Source organism: Danio aesculapii, chromosome 5 (genome assembly GCF_903798145.1).
Source record: "Danio aesculapii chromosome 5, fDanAes4.1, whole genome shotgun sequence".
NCBI lineage: Eukaryota > Metazoa > Chordata > Actinopteri > Cypriniformes > Danionidae > Danio > Danio aesculapii.
Window position 1 is genome coordinate 61,360,430 of NC_079439.1, and position 14,376 is coordinate 61,374,805.

Here is a 14,376-nt window from a genome sequence, read left to right on the forward strand (position 1 = left end):
GTCAAATTATTTTATTTTATATTCCAATCACATGACTACTTGAAAATGCTATGTTAAAGCTAAAAGGCTTATTGCTATTTAGTATTATCTCCGTCAGAAGTCTTAATAATAAAAATGTCTTAGTTATCTTTGCTCTGAGCCAAACAAATGTAAATATTCGAAATAGGATTAAAACTGTATTATTAAAACTATCATGTGAATTCTGATTTCTGTTGTCCATGTGATGTCCATGTGTTTTATTTTATTGGCTCACCTGCTAAATCACATGTAAACTGAAAACTTTAAAAGCCAAACGTGAATTTTACACCAAAAGGAAAAAAAATGGTAAAAATAGATAACTAAAAACAATTAAATCAATAATAGTTGTAGTGGTGGTGTTAATGGAAATAACAATAACAATATGAATAATTTAAACCTAATAATACTAATATTTGCCTAAATCCGTTCAAAAACAATAAAAGCAAAATCAGACCTAACCTGCAGCTTATAACTGATGACGGCTCAGTGAAATAATTATTTTAAGAGAAAAATGGCTGTTGCAGCAGTGAAAATGACGCAGAATGTATCTTCCCATTCGGTTTCATTAATTATGAACTAAATGTTTTCATTTACAGACGACTGTATCACGATGAAACAACACCATGTAAATATATTCAGCCTCCACACATCTTTAAAACATTTAGCTTATAAGAAATATTTTACATTTCGAGGAGTGTCAGAATATGCATGCATCAGACGAACTACAGGACAATTGAGGAGACAGTGTGAAGGAGGGGTTCTGCTGTGGACCAGAGAAATATGACTTTGACAGGTCTTAAACGGTCTGGCGCCAAGAACTTGATCCATAGGATAAATACAGCGCTGGAGCATTTTGTGGGTGATGCTGTGCAGTGGTGATTGCTTTGGTTTGAAAACCATAAAAAATAAATGCAATACCATTATTTAGGAAAATGTATAAATAAACAACATTATAGTTTGTATTTTTAATGCTAAACTTTATTTAAACTCGGTTATCTAACATACCAAACGGTGATTAGCTATACATTCAGAAGACTTTATCATCGGTTATCTAAAGTGGTATGCGTAGTAATCAGAATAAAATAATATTAGCAAGTGTTTAAATGAACGCGCGCCCTAAAAACACTTGCATTTACAACTATAGTTCACACGGGGCCTCGACATAAATTTACTTAAACAAATAAATGAGTTGGACTACTACATGAATCTTTGTTTATACAATTAACTTGAGTATATACATGGTAAAATCATTAACTTGCTTCATGTGGGGTTAATCCGTACAAACCTATTTTTAACATATTGTAGAATATAAACTGAAGTTAACGATGTTATTGCTCACATTTGTCTGTTGTGTAATTGATTTGTATCCATCCTCATACTCTTGACATGCATTCGAACAGGCAGACGAAAATGTATGTAATTCATGGGTTTTTATTTCAATTCAGTGCAAATGTCAATAGACACGTTCAAAATCCTAATGTTAAAACAAGTTACAGTGTATCATTATACAAATAAAAATCACAGCAGCTAATAAACAATACTATAAATAATAAATCGAATTGTGTTTAGCTTACAAGGATATTACAGAACAATGCAGTACAGAAATTATTTCAAAATGTAGATTTATTGACTATAAACCATGCATTGAATATATGCATATAGAAAATACATTAAAAGTTCTAAATACACCTGTGTCCATTTATTCTGAAAATATGAAGCTTGCCCACATTATGAAAGTAGGCTATTTAATAGCTCTTACCAAAGTTGAACAATCGGAACAGGTTGATCCATAACAATATTATGGTGTCCTCTTCCTGTTGTTCTGTCTTCCCATATCCGTGAATGAAAATCCTGGACCCGTAACTCAAGATCCTCTCTTATAACTTCAACCCGCCGATCGGCTTGAGATTTGACGGCATTAAGTCGGAGGCAACCTCTGTCCCTTTCTCTCTCTCTCTCAGGACAGTCCTGTTGTTTTGGGTTCTTCAGCAAGTCATTTCTGAAATCCACCGTAAGCATTTCAGAGAATGAAATGAGTTCACTGAAAGAAACAAAGTGTATTTCCTGTTGACATTGTGCAAGTTTCCAAATCTTTGAGCAAAACATGTGTGGAATTAATGTCAATCATAAATGTTTAGCGTCCTTTTTTCAAAGAACCCTAACTGATCAGACATGGATTCAAAACACCAGACAAATCTCCCATATGGTGACTTTCACTAGGTCTCATTAATTGTTGAAAGCGGAAATAGATTGGCAGAAGGAAAAAAAAAAACTTTCTTTGGATTTTTCTCAACATGTAGACTAAGCGTTGGAGAACATTGTGTGGATTGGTGCAAGCTGTTTGAGAATTTGGGGGTAAATATGAATTGACAGGGGTAGGTTCTTATTGTGGAACTCCAGCAGACTGGCGCCAAGCGCTCTTTAACAAACTGAGTCCCACTTAATCAAGGATCTGTTGACGAGCCTCTTAAAGGTACACGACTGTTTGTGGAGGTTTAAAGCTGAGATTGTTACTCTGCTGTACCCTGTCGGTCGATTTAACAAACAGTGAATAGCTCTGTAAAATGAAGAAAATATAAATCTACATTTAGCTACAATAAAATACACAATGTCTCAATCACGGCTCGATTTATCGATAGTTTGCTGCAGGCGTACATTGAAAATAGGCTGTGTAATACCTCGTTGTTCCTTCTGGTAGGAAATTCGTCAACAGGACAAATTCTTTATTTTCGTTTTTAAATGCGCTCTGCCTTTACGCGAGTGTCCCACACCGCGCAACCTAGGCTATGTAGGCTACTGTAGATCGCTTGGATGAAAAAATAGTCGAATATAGTACAGTAACGTATTACATTCGGTCGCTTTAAGGTCGTCGTTAAAACAAATAACTGCATTTGTTGTCTACTATAGAATTATTGGGGTTTCCGTGCCGGCTGGGTTGCTATGCTATTACCAAAATGTTTAAAACATCGACAGTAAATCATTTTTGTATGTTAGTCAAACAAACTTCAAAGTTCAAAATGCATTTTCTACAAGTTCTGCATTGAAGCTTACAGAAAGCACACGGTCCTTTAACTGATGAAACACAAGCCGGGAGAAGCACTCTCTTACCCCGGCTGCCTACAGCCAGATGACCGTTCCTCTGTTAGGTTATGCGGGGGTGGGGTTTCCAGATCCTTACTCTGTCATTGGTTAATATTTTATTCTGTTGACATGTTTTCTTACTGCAAATGCTTCCGACACCTTCCAGTCAACCCCCCTTCCACGATCTTGGCTGGAGCTGTCAAAACCACGCCTATGAAGCTCTACAATTGGTCCAGAATGCGTAAAATCTGCAATCAAGACGGTCTGGTTCATTAGTGCGGGGATCCAGTGAGAAGGGGCATGTAAGACAGACACAGTTACACAGTGGTCAGGGAAGAACCTCCAATTCTTCAACAGTGCTTACGACTTTCGCATCCTTGATTTTGGGGCTGCTTTAATTCTAACGCCTATTGCAGAAGGAAAACTATAAATCTAAACCGAAGTGTCAATATTGCTCTTTTGAAGGATATTATCACTGTGCTGCAACTGGACATCCTCAAATGGTAGTGACATTTCCTACCATTCCTCTTCAACTACTGTGAAATCAACAGTCTTTCAGTGGCAAGAGCGCGACAGTCAGTCGGACTTACGAGTTGTTTTTACAGGCGCAATTATTATTTTTTTTAGAATATTATACTTTCATCTGGCTTTTTGGATGCACCGATGAGAGATCCAGTTTTCACAGCGAACGCTATGGCTTATCACCCTTTTCACGCGCACAGGCCGGCCGACTTTCCCATGTCAGCTTTCCTTGCGGCGGCTCAACCTTCGTTCTTTCCAGCGCTCACTTTACCACCGGGTCTCAGTAAACCGCTGGCGGATCATGCGCTCTCCGGTGCGGCTGAAGCCGGTTTACACGCGGCGCTTGGACATCACCACCAGGCGGCTCATCTGCGCTCTTTCAAGGGTCTCGAGCCAGAGGAGGACGTCGAGGACGATCCTAAAGTTACATTAGAAGCTAAGGAGCTTTGGGATCAATTCCACAAAATTGGAACAGAAATGGTCATCACTAAATCAGGAAGGTAAGTCCTTTTACATTATTTAACCTAGTTGAATGTTGCATAACTGGGTGATGTTATTATTTCACTCTGGGAAAAGTTTGCTCTATTTTATCGGAAAATATAATTTACTTTCTGAAATATTGCTCGGTTTAAATGGGTGGATCTTGGGTGATGAAATTGCATCGAAGCCACTAAAGAGAGTAGCATAAGAATGGTTCCATGTAGCATATTCCTGACAGTAATCTAATTCTAATAATATTCACATTCGTTCTGTTAGGCTTTTATATAGAAACAAATGACTAATGACTAATGTTTCCGAACAATGAAACCTAAATCTTGCTGTAAACGATGTGAACTTGTTTAAGGGAAAAATAAACAGCAACTACTAGCTGTAATAGGCTGCATGTTGTTAATTTATATATTTAGTTCGATATTGTATCCATAAGCATGTGTAAATAATAGGCCTACATGAATTATACAGGTGTAAAAATCCCTTTGACTAAAGAATCTGTCCGGTAAATGTTTATACTGTATAAACAATAAATAGCCAATATTTTGCTCTTTGCCAAACGAGCAAAACATTGGCTATTTATTTCCGTTTATAAGAGGGAAAGTAGTTGAACTAGTTATTTATATTTATTTCCAATCAAAAAAGTGTTTAAAGTATTCTTAAAATGTTAAATAAATTCGGCCCCAGACACGATCATATCTGTTCCGTCCACAGGAGAATGTTTCCTCCGTTCAAGGTGCGGGTGAACGGCCTGGACAAAAAAGCCAAGTATATACTTTTGATGGATATTGTTGCGGCAGATGACTGTCGGTACAAATTTCACAACTCTCGATGGATGGTCGCAGGAAAGGCCGATCCGGAGATGCCCAAACGAATGTACATTCACCCAGATAGCCCGGCTACGGGTGAACAATGGATGGCAAAGCCTGTTGCTTTCCATAAACTCAAGCTCACCAACAATATTTCGGATAAACATGGATTTGTAAGTTACTTTTTTCTTTGTATGTAAATCCATATTCATTGTTATCAGAAACCGCTTCCTATTTTCCTATAATGTAGTTTTAATTCAGTGCTAGTTCAACAAAAGGGATACTACAGTGAATAAAATTGGGATCAAGAAGCAAAGATGATTGAGAGATTACGCTATGTACAGTCTTTAGACATTTTAAGGTGCATTTGGATTTTTAGCGTGTTTTAGGAAGTGTCGACTAAATAAAGCATGCATGAGAAGCTGCATTAAATGTAATGTTTATACACCATACTATACGACACATTCTAACATGTAAAATATTTAAATAGCAATGCAATCTATTTTAGTTATAGCCTACAACAAGGCCCAAAAATACAAAATACAAAGATTATACACTAAAGGCCTGTCTCAGCGATCACTTCCCAAATCATTACATTATATCATTACACGTAGTGTTTTGTTTCTTTTTTAAGTGTGTTTTGGTGTTGCTGATTTATTTATTGACCGTGTTTATTTTTATTTTTTTTATCTTTCAGACAATTCTAAATTCAATGCACAAATACCAGCCCAGGTTTCATATCGTTAGAGCCAACGACATTCTGAAGCTTCCTTATAGCACCTTCAGGACATATGTATTTCCCGAGACCGATTTTATAGCTGTCACTGCATATCAGAATGATAAGGTAAGTTGGAGCACTTAAACGTAGTTTTCAAAATGTGTTTTTATTTGACTGCTTTTAACTAAGTTTTTCAGTTATTTGTAGTCATATTATTAACAACAGAAAATTAACAATAATATACTGACTAACGTTTGCAGGCCGGTTATTGATAACGGGCACATAATGCTTGCCTGTGTGTAGGCTACAACTTGAGAAGCTTGAGATTAGCAATCAAATGTGAAAAAAGAAAGTCAAGTGTGATGGTAAAGTCACACTGAATTCGAATGAACGAACTAACCAAGGCTATTTGGATTATTTAGCCTAATTATAAATTGGCAACAATTTTCACAAAACAATTCAGCCAGCCGCTGTTGAAAAATCAGGACATGCTTTAGGCCACGTTTTTATTTATTATTTAATTCGATAATTGGTTTTAATTTTAACGAATTAAGCCAAGAGCCACAGAAAAAATATTTATGTTAATTATATATATTCCACCTAAATGAAAACGTGATAAAATGTAATGGATAAAATGTAATTTCACTTTTTTATTATAGATCACACAACTGAAAATCGATAATAATCCATTTGCAAAAGGATTCAGAGACACTGGGAATGGAAGAAGAGAAAAAAGGTATTTTGCTAAAGATTGTTGTAAACTATTCAATATGTACAAAACACAAATATTTGGTTATTACAGTAAACCAATTTCAGTTTAAATTTCAGAAAACAGTTAGCCCTGCCTTCAATGCGCATGTATGATGATCAATGCAAAGTAGACCGAGATGGAGGAGATTCGGACGACTCATCTTGCGAACAAACTACTGGGAGAGATTCAGTTCACTCACCGACTGGACCAGCAACAAGTCCGCTGAAATGTAACAGATCTAGAGGTAAAGAAAAAAATTTCCTAATTTAGTCACTAAAGTTTATTATATTTAGGCCATTTTTTAACTCAAACAACGCGTTCGAAGTTTTTTTTAACAATTCGATTAAAGTCTTATAATGCAGAATACTTTTGTTTGGTATTTTTAAATAATTATTACTATTTATTCTATTTATTTATTTTAAATAAGACCCGAACCAAATAATTTTTTCAAAGTTGATGTCCTTTAAGTTAAAGCTAATGATAGAGAATGAATTGAATGATATGTCTACGAAGTCATTGATATGTTTACGGATTGATTGTTTACAGCCAGTTGTTATTTAGTTACAGTCTTCTTGAACTGTCTGCCTCGTGTTTTCCAGTGTCTGGTTTATCGCATTCAGTGCAATATTTACATTTCCATCATACACCATAAAGTTAACTACATGAAACTTTTTTTTTTTTTTTTTGTAAAAAGAGATCGAATTAAAGTAATATAAATTTCCTTCATAAAAATTAACTAGTCCGTCAACTTAACCTGGCAGCCAATTAAATTATTGTTGTAATTGCCTGCATTTAACTAGTCTGTTATTTTTAAAATCACCTGTCCTAAAAGCTAAACAATTTTATAGGAGTAAAAAAATACTGTGAAATGTGAATTATTTAAATAGTATTTGCAATGCATTTAATCTTTATTAATAAAATATTTTAGCTTTAGCCTTAGTTTGTTTTAGCATGTTTATGCCTAATTATAACCCTTAATTATTGGAATTTAGCACAATGTGTTTTGGTGCACAATATGAATTGTATACCTGTAATTTAACTGAGATTATTTTTGTATATGCTTTATATAAATTCTAACATTTTTCTTTGTACTGAATGATGATATTATATCAGAAAGATTGCTGAGAATCAGTTTGAATAGTAGAATGCATTGGTAAATCACAAAATGTAATTAAATACATATTTAGAAACAAATTGATATTTGTGAAAATTATCTAATGAAGACAATACCTCCTGAATTCGTTTGATAGTAGAATCAGTCGCTGAGCTATCAGTCTCCAAGCCACATCTTAAATTCATGATATACAAAAAGGTGTCATGGAGAGAATGTCTCATGCGTTGGGTCAGCTAATTTTTCTTCTGAATTTCATCTCAAGCAATTAAGAGGTCATTAAAATGTTTCCTTCAGACTACCCAAATGTCAAACATTTCATGAAATCACACTCATTGTGCCATGGAAGAGGAAGGAAGTAATTGGCATGGAAAGCACATTTCATCCATCCTTGTATAATCAATGGGAGTAATTAAACAGATGCAAGTTGGTGTGTTATTTAAGGAGTGGAAATAACTAATCAAAGGATGAAATTCCTCTTGTTTTTCTAAATCTGATGTGCTTAACATTTGTTTTTTCAGAAGACAAAAACTGCAATGAAAGTGACAATGAACTTGACCAGCATGATGACGGGATGATCAGAGTCAGTAGTCCAGAACAGAGGCCACAATCACCATTCAGCCCACGTTGCGAGGACAGAGTCAAGGACAGATTGAACCTAGAAAAGAAAGGGGACTACTCAGATTCAAGGAAAGAGAATGACTCTGCCTTTAGCATCAGACATTTGGACAAGGACAAACTGGATGCTAGAAACTTGAAAGATCAAGAATCCTCCAAAAAGGAAGCAGACTCTGTGAGCATGAGCACAGTCAAAGATAGCTTTTCTCCTCTTATGGTTCAAACAGAGAACCCATCACATTTCAGCGCAAGTCATTTGCAAAGTCTAGCCCTCTCTGGTTTACACAATCAACATTTCTTTAATCCACTGAGTTCAGGACAATCACTCTTATTTCACCCCGGGCAATTTGCTATGACTCCCAGTGCTTTCTCAACCATGGGCATGGGACACTTGTTAGCCTCAATGTCTGGAGCAAGTGGACTAGAGAATGGCAGCCTCTCCTCTCAGAGTACAAGCTCACCCAACCCTTTCCCATTCCACCTATCACAACATATGCTTGCATCTCAGGTATAATAATTTTTATGATATGCATTGTCACTATAGATAACAATGAAATCTTTTTTTTAATATATATGTTCTAAACTCTAGCATATCTAGAAAAAAACTATATTTTTGAGCCCCAGGCTTTTATCTCTTGTAAAGCAGTTTTCTTTCAATATTACATCTGAAAAAAGTTTCATCAATTCTGTTAAGCTGAATTTGAATTTAGTGGGGTTGAATTTGTTTATGAATGTTAACAATTGTGTACATTATTTTATTACTCAGTAAATTAATATATTAGCTTTAGTGCAAAAAATAGTATTGGCTGCATTTTCTTAATATTCATTTATACGTTTTCGTATGACAATTAGTTAAATATGTCATCTTCTTTTCTTTTTTTTAAATTTAGGGTATCTCCATGCCACCGTTCGGAGGATTGCTACCCTACCCATACACGTACATGGCGGCTGCAGCTGCAGCGGCCTCTGCTCTCCCCGCAGGCAGCGCCGCGTCCTCCCTCAGCCGGAACCCCTTTCTCAGCAACACGCGGCCAAGGTTGCGATTCAACCCTTATCAGATCCCAGTGTCTTTTTCCCAGAGCTCCGGTCTGCTCACCACCGGCATACCAAGCACTTTGAGTGCGGAATCCGAGTCATCAAAATCAGGCAGCAGAGAGAGCAGTCCCATGTCTGAGCACCACAGCCATAAAACGGGAAACGGCCAGAATACGGGATCTCCGAAATCTTCAGGGAAGGATTCCATTAATGAACTGCAGAATATACAAAGATTAGTCAGCGGACTGGAGAAACACAGAGACGCATCACCTCGTAGCGATTCACCAAAGTGACTCCATGATATCACCACCTCCGACTATTTCTTTCTAATTTCACAACTATAATTCATCGAAAAAGATACAGTTTGGCGTTTGAAGTTATGGCTCAGACATTGGAACATCTATGGGCCCATTCCTGGATTTCGATTAGAACGTTACGCACCATTTTTGGATATACAATGCTGATTATAAAGAAGGAGCGTCTTTGATTTGGCAAAGCCATGTTCTGACAAAAAAGCGCAAAACTTCTGGACTCTTTGAATTTAGTCATCATCCATATTCAAAACATTTTAGAACCACGCTTTTCTGTGTATTTTAAAAAGGACTGTAAACGCAGCAATGCGAAAACAACAGAGAATGATCTACGTTTGAATTGCTTGTGTCTGGGACCTGTTTTTCTAATTATTTATAATAGCTAATAAAAGTAGGCTAAAACACGTATGTAAATAAGGTTAATGGACTGAATAAGAAGAATTTTAATTTATTCTAAACTGTACATTGGTGTGTAAATACTATTAGGTCTCGATTTGTTACATTTATATATATTTTACCATTTAAAAATATGAACATTATCTAGCGCTTGATAGCAGGAAAACGAATGTGTTATGTTTGTGATATCCTGAAAGATAGGCTGTAAGGAAAAGCCACTGTAAATCTAAATCTCTGGTGACAATTGAAAGCTATTACATTTATAGCTAAATTCAACAAAAGATGTTTAAATTCAGTGTGGGTCCATAGACAAGGAAAACTCAGGTTTCTTTATAATCTCGCATTGAGAAGGTCATGTGCAGTCTTATGAGACCTATGTTTAAACATCTCGGTGCTGGATTTTCGGGTAAATGAGCGTTTTTGTTGCATTCTCTCAGTTTAAATAAAACAAAAGTGTTTTAGTTCGTTGTATCAGTTCTTTTATGTGAATTTGGGCATGTATATTTTGTTGCAAAAACGAGGCAGTGCAAATGGGACTGCCGCAATGTTCAGCAGGCCAAGTCGTCAATGATCAGTCTTAGTGCTACTGATGCATGTATCTCGCAAGTTTTTTTTTACTTGCGTGATACTGGGATTCGAATATTAGTGCGAAATTGTATCAAACATTTTATTCTACTCGATTAAACAAAATACCGCATACAGGCTAGTTAAACGCATAGGTCGACGTTTTGCAGTTATCAGAAGCTAAATCTGATGCAGCTGCGCCATCTGTTGATCAGGGATGTAGTTTACTGACAAAATACCGTAGTTGTGACAAATCATTTATACCAAAATCAAATGTTTTTAAAGGTACAATTACAAAATCCAAATCAGGGTTTTCGGAGTAATAGGGAAAAACTGAGTTTCACAAAGAACATTACTGCAAAGTGTCCTTAAAAGTACCGGAGAGCCTTTTGATTAATCAAAATAACTTCCACATTACATAACCTTTTGTCTAAAGAAACCATGGATGCTAAAGAATTACATTACAGAAAGATAGTACTATATATGGTACAGTATAAACTAGGCAGAGGTTAGAAATCTCTTGAAAACATTTCTATCCCTGAATTCGGGATAACTCGTTTACCAACTTAGAGAAAATGTCACAAGGTGTTGTTTTTTTTTATTCAGGACTAACTTGAATATTCGTCGTCCGTGCAATTAATCTTGTAGTCACCTGTTACATCTCTACTGTACCATTATTTCACGGGTGGGGGAGGACAGAGAGTCGAGAAAAATGTCACCGTCCTGGTGGAAGGGTTAATCGCCGCGTCAGGGACGCCTCACAGCCTCAGCAGCAGACAGTCCTTTGTCCACAATCCGGCGCCTGTCGCCTGCCTGCCGGCCACACAGCCTCTGCACACCCGCGTACAATGGCTGACGGGATCTCCAGAGTCCTGGCTGGTAATTAGAGAGCCCCCTCGCCTCTTTTCTTCTCTTTCTAAAACCATAATCACAAAACTCGTTTTATTGAGAGCCCATTGTTACATTCTGTTACGTCCAATTAACAGAGCCAAATTCTCGACCTTGTACTCTCATGGAGAAAAAAAATGTTTGTCTGAAACAATTAGTCAATGACTGATCACTTGGCTCCAATAGCCGCCTCAGTAGAGTCCCAAACAACTGAAGAATGAGTGCATGTCTATCTCTCTGAGCTCTATAAACGGCGAATTCATGTGCTTAAAACCTAGGTACGCTGCTAGTTTACAACATACAAAAGCTAAATATCAAACAGTGTGCATATTTTAATTTTATTATTATTATTATTACAACTATTAGATAGTTTTGTAAGTCTAGCCGAACTGTTTTGTAAGCGTGTAGCTTTTGTCAGTATATATTTTTTTCTACCAGAATTGTAGTTGTAACACCCTGATCATTACTGACAGAAACTCATTCATAAGCCTAAATGATGAAACATTTAATGACCTTAAATTTGTTTTAACTTTTAATGGCGTTAATTTTTTTCTGTGGAAAAAAAAATCTTTGTTGCTTTCAGCCGAGTGATACACATCAAGCACTGCTTCAGGTGATCTTGTAATTAGCCTGATAACCGATCAAGGGAAAGTCAGACTGTCGTAATGTGACTAGTTTAAGGGACTTTTCATTATTTAAAATGACTTTGCTTGATGTATTTGCATCGACCACGCTAAATGCATGGCCTGGCTGCCGTTCTTATGATTAAAGTTTTGGTTATTGCCGTTTTTAAAATCTTATCGCCCTCTGCTGGTAAGTAATGTAACGTGAGCATATTTGTTGGAGGTTTATTTGTTTTAATAATATGATTTTAAACAGCTGTTTGTGTATTTCTTAAACATTTTTATCTAGATGTGCTAATAATTTAAAGAACAATACCACTTTTGATTGCTCGTATGTAATAAATACTTGCATGTAAAAAAATACATTTACATCAGTCACAAATTAGTCAAGGACAGAGGGTTCAGCTTTTTTGAAGTGATTTCTGTCAGATTCAAGGAAACCTCTAACATTTATTTTTTTTTTGCATATTTGTAATGTTTGCAAATATGACAGTATAGTTTTCACATTTATTTAGACCAGCAGCCATCGACTAAGCCATTTGGGACTTATTAACAATATATTAAATAATATTTAATAGTCTAGATTTCAAATGATTTTATTTTGAATTGGAAACAAGTTACAGTATAGCCCACTGTGTCTCTAAAGAAAAATAGCTTAAAGCTCCCTATATTAACATGTGAGGCCAAAGAGCTTTTGGTGCATAAATTCAGAAATGTAGTATTAATTTCAGCTTTCAAAATTATTAAAAGTTTTTAGCCCTGCTTGCGTTTTCAAACAATTATTGTGTCTGCTTGGGAATACAGTGTCTACATGTTACCATACACACATCTCTCACACACACACACATGCATTTAAACAACACACTTTTATTAAATTATACTTATTAAAATTAGAGTCAGGTCACTTATCATATATTGGAATAGAAAGGTTAAATTCTAATGACGTCTTCGACTAAATCTCATATTTTTTATGGTTTTCTTGATTTTTCTCCTTTTTTGCAATGTTATTTAATATGATTCCCTAACATAACTCTACTGGGCAACTGCATGATGCCATCATGTCAATATGGACCAAAATCTCTGAGGAATATTTCCAGTACCTTGTTGAATCTATGACATGGCTGATTGAGGCAGTTCTGAAGACAAAAGGGGGTCTAACTTGGAACTAGTAAGGTGTACCTTAAGGTGTACCTAAAAAAGTGACCGGTGAGTTTATATATACAAACACTCACCGGTCACTTTATTAGGTTTATATACACACACACACATACATATACACACACACACACACACACACGCACATGGATTTATTCCCAAATGGATAAAATTCATTTATTTCCTCAAAATTTTACACACAATAGCCCATAATGACAATGTGATTTTTTTAAATTGTTGCAAAGTTATTAAAAATAAAAAAAAACTGAAAAATCACTTAAGTATTCACAGCCTTTGCTCAGTACTTTGTTGATGCATCTTTGGCAGCAATTACAGCCCTAAGACTTTTTGAATATGATGCCACAAGCTTGGCACACCTGTCTTTGGGAATTTTTGCCCATGCCTTTTAACAGTATACATCTCCAGCTCTATCAAGCTGGATGGGAAGCAACGGTGTACAGCCATTTTCAGATCTCTCCAGAAATGTTCAATAATATTTGGATCTGGGCTCTGGCTGGGCCACTCAAGGGCATTCACCAAGTTGATGTGAATCCACACCATTGATATTTTGGTGGTGTGCTTTGGGTCATTGTCCTGCTGGAAGGTGAACCGTCGCCCCAGTCTGAGGTCAAGAGCCCTCTGAAGCAGGTTTTCATTCAGGATGTCTCTGTACGTTGCTTCATTAATCTTCCCTCTATCCTTACTTGTCTACCAGTTCCTGCTGCTGAAAAACATCCCCACAGCATGATGCTGCCACCACCATGGTGGTATTAGCCTGGTGATGAGCGGTGCTTGGTTTTCTCCAAATGTAATGCCTATCATTCACTACAAAGAGTTCAATTTTAGTCTCATCAGACCAGAGAATTTTGTTTCTTATGGTCTGAGAGTCCTTCAGATGCCTTTTGGCAAATTCCAGATGGGGAGTGGCTACTGTCTGGCCACTCAACCATAAAGGCCTGATTGATGGATTGCTGCACAGATGGTTGTCCTTCTGTAAGTTTCTCCTCTCTCAATAGAAGAACGCTGGAGCTCAGACAGAGTGACCATCGGCATATTGATCACCTCCCTGACTAAGGCACTTCTCCCCTGATCACTCAGCTTAGATGGCCTGACAGCTCTAGGAAGGGTCCTAGTGGTTCCAAATATCTTCCACTTACGGATGATGGAGGCCACTGTGCTCTTTGGAACTTTCAGAGCAGCAGAAATCTTTCTGTATCCTTCCCCTGCATTGTGCCTCAAGACAATCCTGTCTCGGAGGTCTACAGACAATTCCTTTGTCTTCATGCT

General features: G+C 36.6%; 1 protein-coding gene across 2 annotated transcripts; it reads left to right on the top strand.

Annotated features, from left to right (window-relative positions):
- The first annotated feature begins 3,281 nt into the window (after positions 1–3,281).
- On the top strand, positions 3,282–10,320 carry tbx2a (T-box transcription factor 2a). Of its 2 annotated transcripts, none has more exons than XM_056458609.1 (7): positions 3,282–4,121; positions 4,825–5,092; positions 5,617–5,763; positions 6,297–6,373; positions 6,454–6,632; positions 8,021–8,625; positions 9,008–10,320. In XM_056458609.1, the coding sequence occupies exons 1-7, from the start codon at positions 3,763–3,765 to the stop codon at positions 9,443–9,445; spliced, it is 2,073 nt and encodes a 690-aa protein (XP_056314584.1). In that variant the 5' UTR covers positions 3,282–3,762; the 3' UTR covers positions 9,446–10,320. The 2 variants fall into 2 exon arrangements, with proteins under 2 accessions (XP_056314584.1, XP_056314585.1); XM_056458610.1 differs by having other exon boundaries at positions 6,466–6,632.
- The last annotated feature ends 4,056 nt before the right edge of the window (positions 10,321–14,376 follow it).